This window comes from Aquila chrysaetos, chromosome 24 (genome assembly GCF_900496995.4).
Source record: "Aquila chrysaetos chrysaetos chromosome 24, bAquChr1.4, whole genome shotgun sequence".
NCBI lineage: Eukaryota > Metazoa > Chordata > Aves > Accipitriformes > Accipitridae > Aquila > Aquila chrysaetos.
This window is the reverse complement of record NC_044027.1, coordinates 13,902,482-13,927,058: the sequence shown is the minus strand read 5'-3', so window position 1 is coordinate 13,927,058 and position 24,577 is coordinate 13,902,482. Positions and strand designations below refer to the sequence as shown.

The 24,577-nt window shown below is 40.4% G+C and overlaps 2 protein-coding genes across 15 annotated transcripts in view; both read right to left on the bottom strand.

Moving 5' to 3' along the window:
* The window catches only part of SPTAN1 (spectrin alpha, non-erythrocytic 1), a 53,220-nt gene extending 42,088 nt beyond the window's left edge, over nt 1-11,132 (bottom strand). For 13 of the 14 annotated variants that reach the window (XM_041119976.1, XM_041119981.1, XM_041119982.1 and 10 more), the window contains exons 1-3: nt 7,778-7,825; nt 2,072-2,311; nt 1,317-1,442 (exon numbers count right to left, since the gene is read on the bottom strand). In XM_041119976.1, coding sequence (XP_040975910.1) covers nt 1,317-1,442; nt 2,072-2,311; nt 7,778-7,810 — 399 coding nt within the window. In that variant the 5' untranslated portion in view covers nt 7,811-7,825. Of the gene's footprint in view, nt 1-1,316; nt 1,443-2,071; nt 2,312-7,777; nt 7,826-11,004 lie in introns of those variants that run through there. The other variant, XM_041119978.1, reaches the window with a different exon arrangement.
* Nucleotides 11,133-13,272: 2,140 nt separating this feature from the next.
* Nucleotides 13,273-24,354, bottom strand: GLE1 (GLE1 RNA export mediator). The gene is made up of 16 exons (XM_030000749.2): nt 24,197-24,354; nt 23,475-23,699; nt 22,285-22,410; nt 21,897-22,045; nt 21,510-21,570; nt 20,975-21,229; nt 19,990-20,218; nt 19,285-19,400; nt 19,022-19,091; nt 18,522-18,664; nt 17,451-17,641; nt 16,846-16,975; nt 16,401-16,505; nt 15,330-15,412; nt 15,077-15,140; nt 13,273-14,373 (listed from the first exon to the last, which is right to left on the bottom strand). The coding sequence occupies exons 1-16, from the start codon at nt 24,290-24,292 to the stop codon at nt 14,305-14,307; spliced, it is 2,112 nt and encodes a 703-aa protein (XP_029856609.1). The 5' UTR covers nt 24,293-24,354; the 3' UTR covers nt 13,273-14,304.
* Nucleotides 24,355-24,577: the final 223 nt, after the last annotated feature.

The window sequence follows — 24,577 nt, the reverse complement described above, 5'->3', positions numbered from 1 at the left end:
TAGGGTTTTTCTATACAGTGTATAAAAAAAAATTCTGCTTTTCTTAGTCCCATCTTTTCTTAGTTACAATGAAACGATAAATGTATCAGTTAAGTTTGCTAATCACTACAAAAATATCACAAGAGTTCTTCTTTTGAAAAGTTGTAACAGATCACATCCAAATCTTATAAAGGAAAAAAGCTTTAAACAACTTCTTTGCCTTAAAAAAAAATGCAGCCATAATCAACACTGAAACAAGTGAGGCCCAGAAACAGCAGATTTAATAAAATGAGTCCTAGAGAAGAAGCTGGTATGCAGAAAACAAGTAAGTGCTTACTGGTGGGGTATGTGCATGTATGTGTGCGCGCTTGTGTGTGGGTGTAAGAGAGAAAAAAAACTAACGTAACCAGAGAAAAATGATAATACATAGGAGAAGGAGAAAAGATAACTATGAAGTCATTACATAAAATCTACAGTTTGCTCAGACTTCTAAAACATTGATAACCACTCAAATACTGTCAAATATAAACCTATCTAGTGCAGCAGCAAGGATTTTAAAAATACATTTGTCACTGCATTACAAAGGTTAGGAGATTTAGAGAGAAAGAAAAAAACAAACCAACAGTAGATCTCAGAAAAGGATTTGAAGAAAGCTTACAGCTTGTTATTGAGGAAGCAGCTGTCCTAAGAGATGTTCACTGCTGGATAAACAGAGCAGACAGAGCACTGTACTTAGAGCTCACAGAAAAAGCCATGGAACGCAAATTCAAAGAGATTTGAACATATGGCCAGTACAACTTAACCAGAAAGTAAAAATCACTGGAGACTTTATCTGAGCCAGAGCACACAAAAATTAGATGTCTGAAGTTTACTGGTATTGTTGCTTGTCTTACTTACAATTTTTATCACAGAAAATTAAAATGTTATATATAACAAAAAAATGAGTGGTCAACATCCCTGACACCAGGCCTTGTGAATTTGCTGTTTCTTGATATTTGCCATTTTGGGAAGAACCACAAGTATAATTAATCATTTGCCTTGTGACTTTCAACACGTCTTTGAATTACCCATGATTTTCCAGTCCAAGTTCCTGGACTCCCCTGGCAGACAGTTCACCTCAGAACTGGATCCAAGAAAAGATATGAGCTGGGTGCTCATGAAAGAGAAAAATATCTGTAAGCTTTACAAATATAAAATTCTCTTGTGATTTCGCTAATCAAATACCTGTAGAATTTTAAAAAGTGTTTTAGAATATGGAGTTATCCATGCAATCTGCACAAAGTGTCTAAGGAAAAGCCTGTAAGAGGGGGAAAAAATAAAAAAAATTTAACACTCACTCTTATGGTTTCAGATGCAAAATGGCTTTCATTAATCATCTGATTTCCAGTCTCATCCAGTTTAATGATAGCCCCCGAATTGGCCTGCACCTCAGCTTCAAAGGCTTGGTGCTTTTGCAGCTTCCCCTACAAGTAAAAGATCAAAAAACATGACTGAGATTTGGTGCACAGCCCTCCTCCACATTTCCCAGCATCAAGATTTTTAGTGTATTTTATGCATATTCTGTACCGACAAAGAAACAATAAAATAGCACAGTTGAAATCATAGCTGTATCATGTGTTTCACGAGTGGATTCAAACACCCCAATTTTAGTTATTCATTATTGTGTTTGCTCTCGTACACCGGAGTGTTCAGACATCTGAGAACCCATCAGCTAGTTCCACCCACACAAATTTTTCTTCCCTACAAATATATTTTTTTGTGGAAACAGTAAGAGTTAATTCATGCTTATTTACAGAGCCAAAGCATCCAACAAATTCTAGGATTAAACAAAGCTGGTTTTACACTACATTACATTGAGTAACTTTTTTTATGCTGATTTAGCATCTAATCCATTATTAGAAATATTCCAATTACATCAGTGAAGAAACCAGGCTTTTGAAGAACACTTTGCAAGGCCATGGGTATTTGCATCCATGTTTCTTCACCACTCTCAGATCAAGTTACATTTATGCGTTTGTTCTGTTTATCCCAGTTGACCTGATACGCCCTAAAATTAATAGTACAGGAAACATAAAATGGCAGTAGGACTTGCCTGTAAATTGCTTGGGTCTTTGTAATTTTCATCAGATGCTATCTGCAGTTTCTCTTGGATCCATTTTTCAAGCTCATCTGCATCACGCTGGAAAAACTGGAATCGATAGGAATCTTCAAGTTTTTGGCGCCTTAGAGAAGATAGTTCCTTGAACCTGTGGTAACGGTCCAAAACTTGTTGACGCCTTTCTTGGATATCTTCTGCTGTTTCCAACACTTTTACACCACTTGGATCCATTTTCTGAAAGCCAAAAAAAACCCATTTTGTTTGTATTATAAAACAATGGTAGGGCAGGAAGAGATCCATGAAAGAAAAGCCTGCTTTTTTTTTAAACTTGCATGTGGTTTACTTACAGTCTTACTCTGCGTGTGCAGGTATGTATATAAAATATAAATATTATACATATAAATAAAAGCACACTTCTAGCAGGAAATAATGGGAAAGGAATATTTATAAAGACATTTAACATCTACTTGTTTTGGAAAAATATGGCTGCAGTCATATAAAGGCCACGTCATCCTGGATGGTAGCATGCAAGCATCTAATACAAATGTTAAAAATATATTTCTGTGCACATATATGTATGTAGATATATAGACATAAAATGTTTCTTGTACAATGTATAAAATCTGGAAACATTTTCTTTAAAATACTCAATATAGATAAACTAAAGTAAGAATATTACTGTTCTTTAAACAACAACTGATCCACATATATCTATATATATTATACATACATATATATATACACACACACATCTCTGTGTGTGACATATCTCCTCTCTGTTCTCTCAGACAGATTAAAAAAGGTTACAAACCCACCCTGCCACTCCCTACATCACCTTTCAAAAGCCAATACAGAGGCTCACAGTACTTCATAGATCTGACCTTAGACAAGTAAGTCAAGGAGCATTTCGTATAACTACTGATCTTGCTCTGACCGCTTTGTCTGAAAATCCTTATACATTGCTTTATATACTAAAACCTGTTATTGCTACCACAGACAGCAAAGAACTGACTACTGTTCTGCTTTATCTCCTTTCTATTAAAATTGGGATAACCTTTAATTTTCAGTTCCTAAAGTTTCAAAAAGCAATTTGATTTTCAATAAGAGATCTGTGCATTAGAACAGAACTGTAACACAAATTTAAAAAGTAGTATCATTATTGTCATCAGAGTTTGGATATTTATCCACTTAACTTGACAACTCACTCGGCATATCAAGAAGATGTTGCAAAAAACACTCCGTGCTTGAACAATTATGCAATTAATGTCTTGATCTACAAGTGTTTACATGTATAGCTCACTTAATGCTTTCATTATAAATTCTGTAAGCATCAAGCTAAATGTACTTCTCATCAATCCTATCAAAGACAGGGAAGAAACCCAGTCTGCAACTGCATACTAAAAGACAAGGGCAATCTCTTAAAATACATTATTAAATATTAAATTGTTATTTAGTCATTAGTTAGCTGCATGCTTTAATTAGACATGTATCTTGCATAATTGTATGAAAAACTCCACAGGTTGGAAAGCGATCTATATGGCCATGTTTTCTGTTTGGTTTCTAAGCACTTGTAAAGGGACCATCTGATAGAAAGGAACATATGGGGGCGAATTCACACATTCCCGAGCTCTCTTCCAACAGTCCCACCCTGCAAGAGGACAGCCATTTCAGCAGCAGTTGTTACTCCCGTGAACTCTGAGCCCCAACTGCATTGCGGCAGTTTAAGGAAGGAGAGAAAATTCAGCTTTGCTTTCTCTTCCAGGCCTGGGCATTCCACTCATTATTGTCAAAAGAAGGCAAGGAGGAAAAAAAAAAAAAAAAAACAACAAAACCCCACACCACAAAAAAACCAGTCTGTGTAGACTGTATTATATAAATGAAGTCCAGGTTTCACCGGGCAGTGGTACCAAAGGCTCCACTTGATTACTGTATCGGAGTATTAAAAGATCAAACCCCTGAACGCAACTTGAGCTCAACTACAGATCTGTTTTCCTGAGAAAGCAGCTGGTTTTTTCAAACAGCGTTTTCCCTCCAGGAGAGCAAGTTACTGCTAAAAACTTCTTTCCCTGTGCTGTCACACTGTGTTTGAATTCTGACAGCACTTCTTTTAAACTGAATTGTGTTCAGAAATAACGAAGTGGATTTAGTCTAAATGTACTGCACAACTGTAGCCTGTCTCTCTGCTTATTCTGGTTATGGGCATTACTGGGAGAAAATTAAATCCTAGTTAGTCTTTAGAACGCCATACAGTCTTTTGCTGTCAACTTGTATTTCAGTGTTAGAAATAACCTCCACAGCCCAAGTAATTTTAGACCTCTTTAAATTATTAAATTATTTAAATTATTAAATTATGCAAATGATTAAATTACTTAAAATTATTTTTACATTTTTAAAAACCACATAGGAGACCTCCTGTAATTTAGCCTGGTAGCTGGTTTGCCTCTCACCACACAAGCCATGCAATCTGGCTCATCTTTTTGCTGGAATTCATTAAAAGAAAGGCTCCTTTTATAACTACAGTAAGTCAAGCTAGTCAATTGTAAAAGAAGTGCTTTGGTCTAGCAATAATAGACTGTTCTTTCCTGCAGCAGATCAGCTGACGTCAGCAAGTCTGTGCTCTGCCAGAGCGCGATCAGCAGTCACTGGGGAGCTCTGAACTCAAAAGTCATCGATGCTGCAGAATGATGCAGTCTACCTCCGATGTTTTCACGCTCAAACTGCATTACGCCCCTTGAATACAGAGCAGTTCTCCAAGATGTTTCTAAACCTTCTCGGTTCAACAACACCATTCGAAGGCATCTAGGATACACCTCTGCACTGCTAGCAAAAGAACTGCCAACAAGAAGTTGTGCTTTATGTTTTTAACATGAAAAACATAGCTTAGATTGGGAGATACACGAATGCCCAGCCCGACCCCAGATAACCGGCCCCGTCCCCAGCGCTGTGCGCAGAGACAACATTCTCCACATCGCTGCTTGCCTCCTGCGCCGGCTGATAAGGTCAGGCAGAGCGAACCTTCCAGGCAGTGCGGGCAGGAGGAACGGCTCCGGCTGGCTCCTGCCCAGAGCCTCGGCCTTCCAGACAGCCGAGGCAGGCGTGATCGCAAAGACGTCCCCAAACCAGGGGATCTTAACTGTCCTGAAGGCATTTGCCACTGTACTTTTACGCTGTAAGACTAACTTTAGAGAGCCACTTGTCAGCTTATGTCCAACTAAAAAAATAATCAGAAATGCTTCTTTGCACTGTACTACCGTGGTGATATTTAAAAAAAAAAAAAACAACCAACAAAAAGAAATAAATTTAAGACAAAAACCAAAACAAACGTATTACTCTCATCCTTCAATCTAAAATGATTAGCTTTCCTCAGATGATACAAATTATACAAAGGGTACACTAAAATTTGCATGGGAGTATACAACTGCAGATATTTATAGACACCGCAGTGCAACAACGATGATGTCAGCAACATCATTCAAGTTCGGGAAACAGCGGTATCGAGGTGGGTTAAACAGGAATTACAGCGGTGCCACCAGGGCTGACACACATAAGAGCTGTCAGCACTTCCCTTACCAAAACATGTTTTCAGGGATTTAAAAACTCGAATGTAAAATACATTCAGCGCTACACAGATTTTAGCATATTTTTAAAACCAATTACGGGAAGCTTAAAGAATTAAACTCCTTTGCCTGAAAAGCAATCAGATATCAGTATATAAAGATCACTATCTTAAGATTTAGTAAAATAATGACTTTCTCTTAAGACAAGTCCTGATGTGCGTTACATATATACAGCATATGTGACCCTAGTAGTAGCTTGTAATACAAGTACTTTCCTTATCAAAACACTCTCTGCTCCCCAAGTATGCACATATGAGCAGCTTGATACATTTTTTTTTTGCATTCATTGGCATTACACATCCTAAGTCTTGTCAAAAGAGCATTTAACTGATATTGGCTACTCCCTCCTGCCTCCCTCTTTGGGGACAGGAATGGATTGCTGATCTTTCTTCTTTAAGCAAAAAAATTTGGATTCTAATATTGGATGTGAAAATAACCTTCAAAAGGAAATGACAGAGGAAAAAAACCAATGTAGATTTTTTCCAACTTTCATTTCTCCCATTCACAGCTTCCTCAAAACCCTAGGGAAGAGGTAAGCCACTACGTATGTCTCGAACACAAAAACACCACAACTGCCTAGTTTAGTGCTAAGTTAGTACATACTAGTACTGCAGGTAAATAAAAGAGAATCCTTCTGAAAAGTATGTGCAGCACTGGCTCCTGCTCCTGTGAAGGGAACTGCATGAGCATACTGTGTTACGAAGAAGTAACTGAAGGATGTCATATCATATACCCTGTCTGAGAGGATTTAAAACACCACTGAGACAAAAATCAAATGACCAGGCATTTGGTTTGTTATGAATTTAGATCTACAAAATAAAGAAATTTTAAGTGTGGACTACATGCAGCAGAACCCTGTGTCCAAATACTCCTGTCCTGGTCACTGTCAAGGAAGGTCACCTACAACCTCAAACCTCTACAAATTCCAAGCCGGAAAAATAAGTCAAGTGCTGCAGTACAAAAAAAACAAGCTGTGTTGAAGCCACTGCTTAATGCCATAGACTCATACAGACTAACCACAGCACAGGTAAAATTCAAACTAGCCCCAAAATTTAAGTAGGTATTACAGGGACACAAGAAACTGTAGCATTAAAAGAAAAAAGGCAAATTGTTCAAACTAAAGCAGGCTGCAAAGCTAGTGATTTAGGCTGATTAGAAGGTTTGTGCACAGCCTTAACTATGCACTTCTGAAATACGGAAGACAATTAAAGACCTGTTCATTTTTAGGCACTTAGTCTTAGAATTTTAATTCCACTATTCAAATAAAAGCTGCTGAATTGCCTCTCTGAATTTGGTGCCTTTATGTATGAGGGGTTTCTTGGCTTTGTATTGGTTTTAGTATCACCAGAGACCTTTGATAAAACTATGCAGTGCTGGCAAGGACTGCACTCTGCCAAGTCCTCCTGAGAAAGCAAATTACCTTGACTGCATTGCAGAAATGCAGAGTTTACAGGTAATGTGATATTACACAATAAATCCTAGCATTTTCCATTCCCATTTGTTATCTTTTCATTGTAATTTTAATTGTAGTATAAACATTTACATTACTATCATTTCCAAATAAAATCTAGTTGCTTGTGTTACCCAGCTGAAGTTTGGTCCATACATCCTATTTATTTTACCACCACTGAATGGAAAGCCACGGAGATGTATGAACAGTTATGCCACAACAATACAAGGATTATAAATTTGTGCAAGTGGATGGAACAGGAACCAAAGCCAACTTCAAATGCATAATGTTCTACAGTGTAAATCTTATCACAGTTGATTTTTAGATGCTATAAGTAAGAAGATACTGCTCAAGTACTTTTTTAAAAAAAAAAAACCTCTTAGAAAATTAATCCACATCAAAACCTGATCATACTGAACAACTATAAAATGTTCACACATCATGCATCACAGACAGAAATTAGGAAATCCAAAGTATTAAAGGAAAGGCAGATCAGACTCAACACTGAAGTACAAATAAAGCACCTGCTATGTAGAACAAACTCTCAAACAAATGGCTTTTTGTTACAAATAGGTCACTGCAATAAAGACAGGCAAGTATGGCGATGACACTTCATGCATTATGTAAAAATACCTGGACTTTGACTTTACGAAACGATGACAACATGATGGAGGAATGTAGAGTCTAAAAGGGAGGTGGAAATGAAGATAACATTCAACTAATGACTAGCATAAGGACATGGCTTAATTCTTTTTTTTCTTTTTTTTTTTTTTCAAAATACATATTCTGTCACAGTACATGTTTCATACTTTCCTTTTGGTTCCTTGCAACAATTGGCATGATTGTTATGCAAGCTATTGCAAGTGACAGACCTCCCCATGCAAAAAAGGTTACAAATATAAACAGGAAAACTTAATTAATTTGGTATGTACTAACCTTTCCAGTTAGTTTTAAAACAAAACAAAACCAAACCTACCATAATCTGAAGGTCAAAACAGAAAGTAAAGAAAGTTATGACTTGGCAAATGATGCTTCGTGCTACAGCATAATCAAGTGTGGTGGCTTAATTTAAAGACGCAAACTCACTAAGAAGGTTTTAAATAAACATCTACAAAGATGATTACTTTCAATTACCACAGTAAAAAAATGGACAAGTAGCAGTTGCGACAGAAGGTATTTTTTGAGATGGCTAATTATGTAGCTGTCAAGTGTGTCTAACCAACTGAATTCTTAGCTAGAAATTTCCTCGCCTCCCCATACCCTACGTTTTCCCCAGGAGTACACTGCAATCCCTGAAGCAGTTCATGGACAACTGCAGTTATGTGTCTTTGTGCCAGCTGAAGCTAGTGCATATCTCTCATGGTATTTGCATAGCTTAATGTGTATCAGTTGCAGCAGCGAGGAGGCAGCTTGCCACTCCATTTGATCCATGGTCAGCTATGGGAGTACAATGCTGGACTACGCTTGGCAAACTCCATCCACAGCATCTGCAGTCTGCTCCACCCCATTTTTCTGCTGCCTACACTCCAGGGACAAATGGAAAAAACAAACTCCCACACTATACTAACATGCAGCGGAGAAAAGGGAGGAATTCAATACAGGGGAAGCAATTAGTTGCCCCCCAGAAAGCAAGGTATTTATGAATAAAACAACTACAACCCCATAAATGCATTAAATAGACAAAAATAAGGCAGCAAAGACACTAAGTTATTTACATTAAATTACTAAGGTAAGGTATAAATATAATAGTTGAGAAATAGGAATTTCACACCAAGAGGTACCACCCTGTCTCAAGAGATTTAAGGCTTCTCCTATCTTTCTGCCGTGCAGGAGAAAAACGTGTAAAAAATGCTTAAAAGACAGTCTTTGACATTCAGCATTTTTGTTATTGTTGCTACCTTTATGTTATTAAAAAAAAAACAAAAAAAACCCAACCAACCACAAATATGTTTGCTAACTTCATCAACTATGGATCTCATATAAGCATAACATCTAAATCTGATTTTAAAATAAGATTTCTATTTCAATTCAACCAGTACGGATATATTTTTTTTTCCCAACAGGAATGGAAATAAATTACTTCTTGTGAACAATGTAACCCGCTATCTTTGTTCAAGTATTTTCCACAGCTTAACAATTCCATTACTACAGTTACAGATCCTGCACACAATGCAGCAGAAAGCATTCCATTTTCAATCTTTTGTTCATTATTCTCTCTGCACAATTTATAAGTAAGGACAAATGAAGATTTCATGGAAGAACTCACTGCTAGTTGCATTTAAATGCATAAAAATCACACAGTGGGATTTAATATTTGTTTTGAACAAATCTGAATCACTGACCAAGGCCTTTCAGTGAATACAGTCATCAGAATCTTCTGGCACTTTGCTGAAAACAAAATGCCAAAAGAAAATGGATTTTTTTTTTCCAGAAAGATACAGAACCATTTCAGGCTGAGTTGGGTTTTTTTGGTCTTTTTTTATTGGTGGGTTTTTTTTTTTTCCCCCCTAATGTGTTCATTTGCCATCTCCAGACAACTGCTCTTCAGAACCTATTTAAATATGTATGAAAGACTGCTCAATAGTCACGTACATTTTAGACTGGAACACGCAGCTGTTTTATGACAAAATAGCTACTAAAAATCCTGAAAAGTCAACATGAACTTGCTGAAAAAATGTACTGTGATCATTGCTTGTGCTTTTCCTTAAATATCAGGGCAAATGATTACCCTATTGGTACATATTTATGATGTAGCAATATAGATTTGTATCACTGTAACCAGACAAGGTGCATGCAGGCAATGAATCCGAGAAAAACTTGACTGTCATTACTTTGATTTATGTTAAATGAAAAAAAAAAAAAAAAAAAAGTTAATCGGGGGATGAACAAATCCTGATTCTTTTATGAAGGAAACCGTAGTGCTTGACCTATATACCAAAATGACACATATATGAAAGGAACACTGGTTGGGAGGATTTCTTTTAAATGTCTTCCTGCTCGGCTAGACAACTCTGTTGTGCATGCTATTTACGTGCTAGTCATTTCAGGGAGATACCGAGCTCCTTGAGGAAAGTGTTCTCCAGCCATCACTGAACACCCAGCCCCTCGATCCCGCCCTTTTCTTCTCTCCCCTCGCACACACTCTTTGCTGCATCTCCTGACCTTGGACAGGGCTGGGCTGGCGAGAGCTGAGGGAAGCCATTGCTGTGCAATGAATCCCCTCCGCCGGGTTACCGCAGAGCGCCAGCTTCTCCGTCGCCCCCCCAGGATTTCTCCTCAGGGAAGGGAGGCAGGGTTTTACCACAAACCTTACCGGACAGGGGCGAAGGGAAGGGCGGGCAAGGCGGGGGACTCTCGCTCTGCCCGCAGGGACGCAGACTCGCTGTCACTGTTATTTACCCGCCTGCTTATCCCCTCCCCTGAGCGCTGAATGAAATTCCTGCCGCGGGTCTTGCCTGACCAGGGCGGATCCCGCCGCTCCTTGCCCGCCTGCCCTTAATCCGCGCTGCGCCCGGGGCTGCTGCTCCCCCGCCCTCCCCTCCCCTCCCCCGAGGGCGAGACCCCGGGCGCCACAGCGGCCACCCGCGATAAAAAAAAAAAAAAAAAAAAAAAAAAAAAAACCACGGCAGCAGCCACGGCCGCCGGGGAGGACGAGAGCAAGCGGTAGCCGAGGCGCCGCGGGGAGCCCCCGGAGGCAGAGCCGGCCTCAGCCTCCCCCGCGGCTGAGGGGAGCGCGCACCCGTACACCTGTCTCCGCAGCGGCGGAAGGCGGAGCAGGCGTGGGGGGCTCTATCTACCCCGCTGGGGTCGGATGAAGGCGAGCGCGGATGAAGGCATCCCCCCCCAGCCCCCCGCCTCACCGGGTGGGTGCGCAGCTCTCCCCCGCCGGCTCCGCGCCCTCCGCCACGGACACCCCGAGCCGCCTGCGCCCGCCTTTTTATAAGGCGGCCCGGAGATGACGTCAGCGCTGCAGAACAGTCTCCCGGCTAGCTAGCGAAAAGAGCCGAAGGGCTTCGGAAAGAATCGGGAACTGGGAGGGGGGGCAGGGGGAGGGAAGGGCCCCACCCACCCGAGCTCAGCAGGCGAACTGCGGGAGCGGCGCATGCGGAGAGGGCCGGAGCGAGCCGAGGGGTTCCGGAAAGTGCCGAGGGGTTCCGGAAAGAGCCGAGAGGCGGGGCAGGGTGCCGGAGGGTGACGCCGGGGCGGGGGGGGCGCGGGGCGTTTGTCCCCCCCTCAGCAGCGGCGGCGGGGCGCTGGGCCGTTGCCTCACCCCCCACCCCCTACAGTGACCAGCCTCGGACACGAAAAAAATACAAGATTACATTGGGAATCGGTTAAAACGTCCGTGCAGCATGGCGGCAGCCGGGGTTTCTGCCCCCTTCTCCTCAGCCCGAGGTGCTGCGGCTGCAGAGCGCCGAGGACGGGTGACAGGTTTTTCAATTTAAATCAACAGGCCAGACTCAAAGCAGCGGCCTCATTAGTTTTACATTATTAAAAATATATATGGGTAAGGGTGTCCTTTTGAAGCAGCGTGCAGTGTCACAAAGAAGCCTGGCAAGAACAGAGCATCAAAAGGCTGCAAATGCTTGTCAAGAGAAAGCTATTTTTGAAAAGCCGATGCATAAATTCAAAGGAAAATGAGCCTTTACTATAAACTAGATGTTTAAAATAGACATGGCAAAGAAGTTCAACTCTAATCTCTTAATTTTTTATTTTTAAGAGACCCGGTAAGGCAGCAAGAACTATATGGGATCAAAGTGCTGAGTGGGTTTGAGTGATTTTTGAGTTAATAACACTTTCTTTTAATAAAGTACTTAAATGGAAAAAGCACACTTGCAGTGACATTGCATAGCAACCCGTGGGACTGCCTGGAACTATTGTCTCCAAGGAAGAGTATGACTCACAGCCATTTTAATGCATCTTGTCCTGAATGCACAGTATTTTCACATCTGAGATGCTCTCCTTTGCCATGTTTGATACGAATATGTGTATGAAAATACCATGAATACATTCATAAGACCTTATTTGCACTGCATCTCCATAACACCAAATGGCTAACATTCAAAACTGCTGAAATGACAAAAACCAGAATAGCATCATACAAGTCAACCATTAGTTCAAGCAGTAGAAGCAACCTTAAGCTACACCTAAAAATAAATATTGATTTATTATGATTCTTTTGAAGTGCACTCCTTATTCAATTAGAAATTCTTATTGGTGTTTTTGAAATAGTATTTAAGTATCTGGATGCCCTTTACTGAGGCAGACAAGGATACCATGTTTGTTATTTATAAAAACATATACTTACACTCCCCCCACAAATGTCAGAAAACCCTAGTACCTGTCAGCAAAAAAGAAAGCTATTGTATCTTACATATGTATCTCTCAAGGAATCACACCTTGTGTTTTGGCACAGGCAGACAACTGTTTCTAACAGACAGTACCAATTACTATCTTGGCAAAGTGAGTCTCCAACATAACTGTAGATATGCAAGATGTAATCAAAACATCTCCACTCTGTATAAAAAAACCACGAACATTTTCAAGTATACTAATGGAAGTCGTATTGCTTCGCTGTTATCTGGTAAAAGAATACTAGAAGGAAGTTTGCAGTACCCCAGAACAATTACTGGTAACACCAGTCTAAAGAATTCCAGAGTCAGTTTACAAAATACATAAACCAAGTACAAATTTAACTTACTTACCAGTCAATTTAAAAGCCAAGGTTAAAGGTTTTAAAGGCCTGAATTCCAAAGTACATGTTACAAACTCTTCTCAGAAATCTCAAGAGCTATATAAAAATCAAACTCAGATTCTCAACTCCGCTTTCTACAGCTTCAAATTGTGGTGCCTCTAGGAATAATAAAAACTCATCTGGTAAAAATAATAATAAATTTTAACTTGCAACAGTATATTGCAAAAATAACACACTACTTTCCAGAACTCAGAAGCAAATTTTCTTATCTTAGAGGCCACCAAAATAGTTCAAGGACAGTGCACCATAAATCAGATAGATCTCCCATCAGTCTGATCTCTTACACTATCTGTCTCCTGTATTCACCAAGGAGCTGTAGATTTTCTTGACCATCCCTCTTCTACAGAAAAAAACAAACTGCATCAGCTTCAGATTAAAAAGAAAAAAATTAAACTTTAATAATTTAAACAGATTTCTGGAATGAACTATTCTCAGAATAATCCACCATTGGTACAAAAGTATTACAGTACTTGATACATAATATACCATAACATTGATAAGGAAGAAATCCATTTACATAAAAAGAGCCCTTAATGAAATGCACCTTAGGTAACCCAAGCATACCATTTCCCCCTCAAATGACGGCAGAACATCAGCAAAAGTGCTAGAATGAATGCACCATTTTGACACGTTTTTCTTGTATTAAGAAAATGGATTATTAGCTTCCATCCATCTGATGGATAACAGACACAGAATTTCTGTAGTTTCAGGAACTCTGCTGTTCCCTCATGAAGTTTCTATTATCCATGCAAACTTTTAAAACAGTGAGTGTACCTCTCTTAAATCGAGAGTACTGCCTCTTGGAGCAAAGTTACATTCAACAGAGATAAGCGTCAACACTGCTAGGCCAAATGCCTTTACCAATCTCACTGTAGTTTTAAGATGTTGTTGAGACAAACAGGATGCAAGTACATCAGCATAATTAAAATTGAATTATAAAAGACAGATTTAATAAATACAAAAATAAAGTTCTAGCTGTAAATTTCTGAGATTGATTAGTCTGCTAAGACTTCATAAAGCTATGAGGTATTTTCACTTCCATGAACAGAACAGCACTGTGCAAATTTTCAATCCAAAAGTCTTTAATCTCTTTAGTCCAGAGTAACCAAAATGTCTTCCACATGTTTAAATATATGAAGGAAGTGTCTTCAATTTTCCACAATTCACTATAAAAAAAAAAACTTACAAAAATCCAAAGTAAAGAATAACTTCCAATTATTTGCAACAAATTAAACACGAGTTTGTTCTGCCCAACATAAATCTTAATTCATTAACATTAACAGGTTGATGGGATATTTTCCCCTCATTCCTCTATATACAAAATATATTTATTTTGCCTTTACATGTAAACAGGAAGCCAGGTCTGAAAGCACTGACATCCAGGGGGAAAGAAATAGAAACTGATCTATGATCTCCAAAAAGAAGACTGCAGAGCACCCTTTGGTAATGGAATTTCCTTCTGCTGTAGACATTCCTAGTGGAGAGAGAAAGACAAAGAAAAAAAGAAATGTGTATCTTAATTTGTCATCTCTTCTCAGGAATTTTGATGGCTCTTACTGCACACATTCAAATCATTACTAATAAAATGTACCAAAATTAACTTTGAAGTGAAAGTACAAACTCAGATTATGCTATTAAAACATGACAGATTCAGAGTCAACATTCACAAAACAATTTAAATAATCAAGTATTCTACAGTTTTGCAAGCTTTCATAAAAAGATGCAGAATACAATGCTAAACAAATGCTACAGAGAGCAGTTCAAAGTGTCTACTTCCTCATGTATCTAATCAGGACAACAGATAAAAAAAAGCAAACCACTGATAAAAAAATAGCTGTTACAGAAATGACTCAGCAGAATCCTCCTCCACCTATACATCTTCTCTCACTGCAACTAGTCTCACTGAACTTCCATTTATAACCAAAATACATTTTCACTGAGAAAAATTAGATGTGAGGTAAGAAATAAGCAAGATGTTTGCTATCATAACTATCATTAAGTTAATTCAGTAACTGAAAAGTTACAAAAGACAGGTTACATCACAGTGACTGGTCTGGACTATCGGATATGCTGCAAGCAGCACCAGCCTCATTAGCAAAATGATGGCTATATCGAATGAAGGGAAAAAATCCTCAAAACACTTGAAAACTAAAAAAAACCCAGCAAAACTGCTTTACCTCCAAGAATTGCTTGAAACGCATTAAAGAGCCCATCTGTCCAGAGCTGGTAATTGCTTCAATTCTGCAGAAATAACAGCATGTTTCAAAATCTACTCAGACAATTGGGTTTGATTTACAAGTGGGTGTGGGGGTGAATGGCAGAGATTGGAAAAGATGGACGAGTCATTTAAGAGCAAACACTCATGAAGTAAAAAAAAAAAAAAAAAAACAACCAAGGATCATTTCACATTCCTAACCACAGATATCATACCTTGGGAAATAGTCTTCTCGAATAAGCAACATCATTTTCCAGAACTGAACCTGATACTGTTTCATGAGAGCGTTGCCACACACCTATGGTACAGAAATCCACAAAGACCAGGCTCCAGAACTGGGTTTCAGACTAGCATGACAATTTCAGTTCAATGAAGCTGTTCAATATCAACCACTTAATATTCTATCCAGACATTTAAAGAAATATACCTAACATGCATGTAAAACAAGCAAATCCTCTAAATGCCATTACTGCTACCACAATCACCTTTTTTTCTTGTTGGCTGTGTGGTGGCCACTGGTATCAATCTTATGTTATTCTTCCTCTCACTCCAGTCTACCTCTAAAAAGAACACCCTTCCCTAATGCCATTTGCTAGGGCATATCGCGGTCATTTCCCCATCTTGATTACGGCAGTGTGGATTCATCAGCTTTCTTCATACAGTTAGTTTACAGGATGAACGTTCCTCAAACTTCACCACTACTAACAGAATCCCCATGGTGTATTTCACTTTGCACTTACTTTCTCATTTCTACTTTTAAAGTTCTTTAGAAGATATTTGGTAAGCACAGAAGCTGCTTGTGTTCAACAGTGTCTCTCCCCTGACTTCAGCCCTTAACTTTGGCTCTCATTTAGCATAGGCCTATATCTTAGGACATGGGATTAATATACATCAGGCTCTGTCCTCAGCCTGAAAAACCCACCCTGTTTTATGAACTAATTCAGCTGGAAAGACCACAGGACCTCAGTCCATTTTACAAACTGATGCCAAGCGCTTAGCAGACCTTACTTTTATAGGACCATGCAACTATTTTTAATATACCAGGAACCTTAAACGGAACCAAATACAACAGAAGTTGCACGTATAAAAACTTCCATTTTCAAATCATTCAGCTCCAAAGCTATATTTGCAAGAATGTGGAATATTCACATTTGTTTCTGAAGGAATAAGGACAAGTTAAAAAAAACTCTTAAAAATCACAACAAACCTCACCTCAGCAATCCCTTCAGAAACAAAAACATCACCAATTTAGGTCTCTTTAATCATTAGTAATCCACATCACTTACCTCCAGAAAATCAAAAAGAAGTGTGGCTGTCACATCTGCCAGAGGCTCCATATTCAACATCTGAGCAAGCCAGCGCCATCCATGGTTCAGCCCATGAGGATGCGTCTATAAAGCAACAAAAAAGCTACCCACCACTTGCAAGACTTGCAAAATGCTATTATCGAAACAGGCAGTTTTCTGATTTACTTTCTTCTTTATAAAGTTATTTTATAATAGCCTAACATAAAACTTGATCATTATGAAAATAAAAAGAAAGGAAGCAAAGGTCTATACTACAAATTACTTTGCATTGCTTTGTTGATTATGATTATGATCATCTCCCTTCAAATACATTATAAGCTGGTTTAAAGTTCAGCACACCTTAACTACAAATCAAGTTTGCAATATATTTAATGGACTCTTGGCATAGTAACAAGGTTCTAATTATAATGCCATACATGCATACCCCGTGTTTGTTTCCATAAGGCCACCGGAGTTGAATGATGGCAGCATAAAGACGAATCATTCCTGACATCCGTTTAAGAAAATGATCTTGCTCTTCCATCTTAGAATCCTTAACTTGATATCCAAGCATCCTACGTATGAGAAGACATTCCAGTATTAGTACAGCAAACCCCATTCACTTGAGTCCCCGCAGTTCTCAGCTTACTTTAAGTCAACTGTACTGAGAACAGGGATACTCCAAAACCATACAATTACTGCAAAGGCTGATCATTACCCTCTGGATCATATGTTCCACTATTTTATACCACGTAGAATATTTAGGCTCTGTACTGGATATTTCAACTAGAATCAAGCTATGGCTATCAACTGTTCTTTGAGAACGACAAGGAAGAATAAGCAAAAGAGCACTTCAAAGCTGAAGGACACAGCATCCTCCAGGGAAACAGGGTTAGGGGAGCTGCACACTTGTGAGTGAATCTCCAGAGTCTATGTCAGCACGTCACAGTGCCTACGTAATCAGAGATTGGGAAAAGTGGAGTTCACTCAGAAGAATACAATCTTCACCCTTGCAGGGTTCATGCTGAAAAAGTCCAGTAATAAATTTACCTCTGATACTCTTCCATAGAAGTCCCCTCCTTCAATGCAGGGTAAAACGGCACAGAATAGGGGCACTTTTTGTGCAGGTGAGCTAAAAAGAGGTCTCCAACTCGAGGGTGTATTTCCCAGATTCCTGAGGCCACAACAGCAATTGGGAAAGCCGCATCACGGTGAGAAGCTACTTCTTCTTCTCCTTGATTCTGGAGGGAGGAAAGGAAAGTCATTCCCCACCCCTTCAAGCCATTTCTCAGTCAAAAAAAAACCAAACAAAACAACAAAAAAAAACATCTTTTTTGTGTAATTAGCCTCTACTAAAGAATCCTAATGTTTTCATGGCTATGTAGCCATCCACAGAAAAGCTGATAAAGCCCTAAGTCCTCAGCTCCCACAGAGGATGACAATAAACTTTGGGTCAGGACAGAAGAAAGGAGTTAGCAAATACAGGCACAAAGTGCAAGGCTGCACAGATATTTTCACTCCAAACAATCATTTTCAAATGTTTACAGATCAGTCAGTTTTACCCCATGGGCTAATTGTTGCATATATTTGTCACTGCAGGAACAAAAGAGAGTTTCAAACAGCCCAAATTTAGCAAACAAAGAATAGAGAAAAATACTGCCAACTTCAAAAAGCAACTTAAACAATGACACTTCATTTCTTGGGAGGTGCTAACTACACAGCAGGGACAGAAGTTCACCTCTTGGGCCTCAGCTTCCCCCCACCCCCCACCAAGATGTAAGGTTTTGAGCATATATACAGTTTTATGATATATCATAAGTTAACTATCAACCTGTTTTCCACTAACACCGTACCTAACTAGTTCAGAATGTAAGCCTGGAATTTAAAATAGTTCTTCCTCTTAGAAGAGATAAAATAGGGGACGGGAGAGAAAGAGAAACTAAGTTCTTTCACTTTTTCTTACCCCAAAAGCACTTTCTCTAATCAATATGAATATTAATACATGCAAGCTAAACACCTAGTAATTTTTTTCTTGGTAGTTGAAGACATAGGACAGTGTCCAAAAGAACTTCTTAATGCACTAGCTAGTTTGCCACCCCAATAAAGAGAACACTTCCTCACCACAAATTTCTCCGCAAGTTTGTAGTAAACAAAATCCAGACCCTGTGGATGCTGAGTCACTGATACAGTTCGCCCTCCACTCTGAACAGACTTTCCAGAGAGCAGGTTATTGATCTTGTCAAATATCTCTCTCAGCTGAGAACCTGCAAATATAAAAGGAATGTATGGAGACAGAAGATTAGGAAACAGCAGACAAGTCCTAACCAGGCAACATCAACTTCACAAAAACTAGACCTACATCCAGAAGGGCAAGGCACCTCAAACTGCATGTTTGCTGCATCTGATTAAAGAAACTTAATCGTGATGAAGTAAGATGCCTCCGAGGGAAGCAACAGACCTTCAAAACATAGGCAAACACCGTGCTGCAAAGACTTGGACTGTATGCATACCAGCTTTCTGCTGTAGGGATAATTATAGAAACATTGGATATGTTGTGTCCTACTAAAATCTTTACAGCAAAAGGCATTTCAGTTGGATTGGGTTCTTGGCATTTTCCTGACCTGCTATTCTAGAGATCTGGCTCACAGGGATTGTAGCTGCTTTCTGCAAGTCTGTTTTTATCTTCTTAACCTGCAGAACAAACAAACAAACAACTTCAAAAGCCTTTACAGACAAGTAAAGTACTATGATAGTTTGGATAAGCAGACTGTTAACAGAGGCTGCTAAGTTAGAATTTTTTATTTTTTTTTTAAATGAAAGCTGTCCTATTTCCCCTAGAAATTAAGATAATTACTCTTCAGCAGTATTAATCATTTGTTCATACCTCATTGTTGTCTTTGCAGTTGCTGATTCCACTGAAAGAAGCAACACACTGCTCAGCAGCATCTTGAAGCTGCTGGTACCACTGCATGGTACTTTCTTCTGCCTTCACTTGAAGTCCTGGTATTAAAAAAAAAAAAGGCAGAAGACTAATAAAGACCCAAAACTCTAGAGAACCTTAAGAAAACTTTTAAAAAAAAATTGCAAGGAACTATCAGCTGCATGAGTGCTTTTTCCCCAGAATTTAGTTTAGAATATTAGTTCATAAACAAACTACAAGTTTGCAAGCTATACAGGAGTCCTCCTTCTTCAGCTTAGTAATTTATATATACAGGATATCTGGCCTTAACTTACTCTCAAGAAAGAAGCCATTTCAGTGGTCTGTTCTTGTATGTTTTGTCATATCATGCATGACCCATCTACACTCGCAAGAAGGCACAATGTTATTCTCTAATACTCCAATATATGGCATACTGTCTAGAAACAGCAGGTTTTGCTCCAGTTAATACAGTCAATTTATGCCGCAGCAGTTTCATTTCAAAAATTTGCTGCCAGCAGTCCTATACCCGTTTTGCTAGTTGTGCTAAAAGTAAAGGCTACAAGAAGGTATGTCATCACAACAATAAGATTCCAAAGTAGTATTTAGTCTAACAGTAAAAGAGTGTGTAAGGGGAGGGGCGGGGGGAGGGAAGGGAAAAGCCTAACCAACCTTCCTTCTGCTGCTTTCCCCCTGATCGCTGTGCAGGGGCAGGAGTCTGAGCCTTCATCTGCTCTTTTTTCAGTAACTCTTTCTGCTTTTGTCTCTCTTCCTCTTCATCTCTCCTCCTTTTTTCTTCTACAGCTGCAGCGATTTCTTGCTGCATGCTGGATATCAACCCTCGCATCTCTTGCAGTGCTCGTTCAGTATTGGCCACATCTACTTGAGTAGGGAAACCTCTCTGTCAAGAAACAGAGCAGGTAATATAGCATCAACCTTTTGTTCCACTATCCGTAGACCAACGGCAAGAAAAGGAGCCTTTGAAGCATTAGTCTTCAGGTAACCTGGGAACCAACTAAACATTTTATCCTCTTTAGTCAAAATATCTTTTTCTCCTTTATTTGGATATAAGATTGGTCACATTTGTAAATAATGTTAGTCCATGACTAGATCTCACAAGATCTTGGCCAACAAAAATTAATAACACACTTTGACAATGACAAGCGAACCTCAGAGCAAAGCCTAGACAACTTCCTCTGCAGAAAGCCAGCTGTGACAAGCTGGAACAGAGAATTAGCCTTATTATAGTGTTTTATTTTTCAAGGTTTGTATCCCACTTTTACATAGAGAAAAAAATTTTCAAGGAAACCTAGTTACTGCAAAAAGGCTTACGAGTATAGGAGAACCATAATGTGTTCAGTATTTGACAACTGGTTTCTCAAAAAGGACCTTTACAGCATCAAGAGTTTACAGTATTTTAATATTGAATTTTTCTCCTGTAGAAATCCTCATGCATTTTTGTAAGCCATTTTCAAGAGAACAGCTAAAGTGCCACAGAATTCTCCTTTTAAATTAGATACTTTATAAGCCAAATATCTAAAAACATTTCTGTGAGGTCTTATTTAACAGTCTCATAACAAGCTGCCTTTGAAGACAACTACAGGAAGCTTTATGAAGAAATGACAACCAAAGTTAAGAACAACTCTAGAGCCTCTACCTCGCTTGTGGTGCGGATAAGTCCTGACACCAGCCCACAGATCTGGTTGCCACGATTACTGTATGCAGAAAGATCGATTCTTGGCAAGTCTTTGTGTCTATAATTGGGATCAATCTGCTGGTTAAGCTGCAGCACTTCCTCCTGGATGGAATAAAGGCGACGCAATCTTTCCTGGCCCTCTTCCTTACGCAAACGCTCCAGCTCTTCCTGACGTTGCCTCTGCTGCTCTGCCTCGCGCAGTTTTAGGTTTAATACCTGGGGAGAAAAAGAAACAAGAGACACAAAATACTGAAATAACTCCAGCTTTACAGGTCCTTCCTGGTCTGATGACTGGCTTTACAGGTCCTTCCTGCTCCTACAACACATGTGCCTTTACTGCATTTCCACAACAATGCAGCAGGTGTCTAGGACAGCACCAGAAAATACATTCTCACTACAGGGGTGCCATGTAAATACAAATAAATCAATTGGTCTTTCCAGTTCCCACCGAGTAGTCACAGTCTTTTATGAAAGACAACTCTTACAAGTCACAGACCTTTGCTCTGTGTCGGTGTTCTTCCTTCAACTTCTCTTGCTGTCCCTGAGCCTCCTTTGAGCTACAATACACATAAAGACAGAAAACCTGTATTCAAGACATGCACAAGACAAAATACAAGCAAACACACAGCAAGTTACTTTTAAAATAAGCCAAGCTAGAGGACCTTTAACTGTCACAAATATAGTCTTTTTCTAACCACTGAAACCTCAGCAGTAGCCAGAGATCTACTCCGAAAGACAAACAATAACAGGATAGTTAATATAAGAAAAGCAGCAGGTGAGATTTTCAAGCACAAGTGACTAGCACAGATCCGTCGGGCACAAGAATTAATCCTCACTTTGATTAGATTCTGTAATATTTTAAGGATAGCAGAGCTAATCTCACCTCTTCTCCATTACTTCTTGCAAATCTTGGAATTCCTGATGCTGCTTTAGCTCCTTCAGTTCATCAAAGCGCTTCAGTTGTTCACTTGCCAGGTCATACACTGCCCTCACCATCTGCTCTTGCTGCTCCTGCCGTTGCCTTAGCCCCTCCTGCAGATTGCAGAGGTGCCAGAAGCACCACAATGTAGTAATCACCAGAATTTGGACAGAAGAAAATACAAATTAAATTGCCCAAAGTGGGCCAGCACGGTCTACTTGGGGTTATCCTAAAGTTTACTCTCTAAGGTTTAGGATAACTTACTGTCCTGCTACTTTTACCAGAGCATTGTTACATCTGGTTACGTAGCTCTCCTGTGATTCACATACACCCTCAAGTTGTTTTCTTTTACCTTTCCTTTCAACCTGTGCATCTCTTCATACATCCGAATGCAGCCTTCAACTTCTGTAACTTTAGATGGCAGAACTGCTGGAAAGACTTCTTGATCCATTTCCAGCAGACTAAGATCTTCATTTCCCTGCGTGGTCAGCGTATAAGCAAAATCAGTGACTGAATACTGTATCAGCCACTCATGGAAGAAACCAGGTAAATCAAGTCTCCTTAAACTGCATATTATTTGTAGAGAAACAGACAAAGGAGTCAATCAATGCACAACATTTTAGAGTAGTTATATACCTCAGTAGCGCAGCCTCACCATTTTGCATATCCTCCAGCAGCTATATGAAGTTGGGATAATTACTTTTCCTACTCACTAAAATTGGGAGCAGAATACCAAGAGCCTATAGGACATGCATGAAGGCTAACTGTCACCTAGAAAGGCGAGACAGACTCTCCCCACATTCTCTTTACATTCAGTGAAGATGTTACACTGGAAGAACTCAAGACAGGTTCATACTTTGAATCATCCTTCAGGAGGAGTCTTCAGACTCTCTCTTATAACTTTTATCAGATCTTGCTGCTTCATTAAGATGTTTTCCTCACAATATATTTCTCAAGTCTAAATGGAGCCAAGATGATGCAAAACTTCACTGCTCAGTCTCATTGTTATGTGGTGAAGTCATAATTTAATGCATAGGAACAGACACTTGTTTTCTTTTCAGGTGCTTCATCAGCTTCACTACCTCCACAGCTTGACTGCTCATTGCCCAGCTTCCTACCCTTTTGCCTTGTAAAAGACAGCCATAACACATCTAAGTCATTCAAAGGCTCCGGAGAACCCAAGGGGGTTACTCATGGACTCTTACAACAGGCCTGACCCTACTCTGTGACCTTATCCCTCCAAATGGATGAACCCCATGCTGCTAATCCAATCCATGTAACTATACAGCTCCAACTAAATTTTCCTTAGTTATGGTGAAAAAGGGAGTTTGCTTTTAGCCTACTATCAAACGTTATTCTATGAAAATCTTGTTAATACCAATTTTATCTTCACCCGTTTATCCTACAAAAACTTGAAACTAAGCATGTTTTTCCCCACAAGTTAACAGAGCACAAACGAACCTTTATCAGACAATTTATGGCAGCAAGTTAGTACGCTTTCTCTCACAGCTGTTCACATGTGAATTATAATCAGAGAGCTACCTTTGTTTCACTTGACTCTGTAGATGAAAGTGGTGGAGAGCCCTGGCAGCTAGCAGATGTGATCTTCTCCAGAGAAGATGACTGGTTTGTGCGGGGAGTGGATTCTTTAGGCGTTGAACTTCTGGAGGGTGCAATTTCTTGGGCTGATTGCCCAATCACTCTGTCCAGGACCCAGCCAGAATAAGGGGACAGCACAAGAGGAGACATACATCCTTCCAAGATATCCTAGAGAGAAAACATTTTCTGTAAGTGTGAAACATACCAACAAAACGTTAATGAACACACACTGAAAACATCTGCACAGATCAGCAGGTGCTTTATAATCGCAGCTCAGTACCCCATTTACTCGCTGTTTCTGTTCAACACTTTTTCCGAGCTCCCCTACTTTTGCAGGACAGCAGGACCGCCACGCTTGAACCTTCTCCTGCAACACCTCCTCCCTACACCCTGCACTATCTACCCAGTACGGAGGAGCCAGGACCCGACCTGCTGGAAGGGGAGCAGGGGGGCCCAGCCGCCGACAGGCGAGGAGGAGCGGGCAGCAGAGATACCACAAGGGCGATTTTACGTATTTCAAGCCCCGACTGTTAACGAGACAAGGAGCCGATGGATCACCGCTGGGCCAGCGCTCGGAGGGACGAGTCACCGGTCTGCCCCCTCAGCCGCCCCCAGGACGCAGAGGCCCGGGGGCTCCCAGCCGCCCGCCGGGAGCGAGCCCTCACCTCATCCTGGAGCCAGTGGCGGCAGTAGCTCAGCTGGCCCTTGCTTGAGGTGCGCAGAGCCGCCAGAGTCTCCCAGCGGAGCTGCCGCGGCTGCATGGCGACCCGCTGCCAAGCGCCCGGCAACGGGCTGACCCCCCCCACCTCGCCCTTCTTCCGCTTCCGGGGCACCGCTTCCCGCCCTCTGCAGAGCGGGCGATAAGGGCGGTGGCTGCCCCCTGGCGGGGAGGCGGGGCCCCGCCCCTCCCCGCCGACCGCCAGAACCGCGGGTTCGAGTCCCGCCGGGGGCGCCTCCCGGGGAGCGGGGGGCGTGGCTGCGCCGAGGAAAGGTGCCGGGCCGTGAAACACCGGCAGCTTCGCCGCTTTTTCCCTTATTTTGTGTAT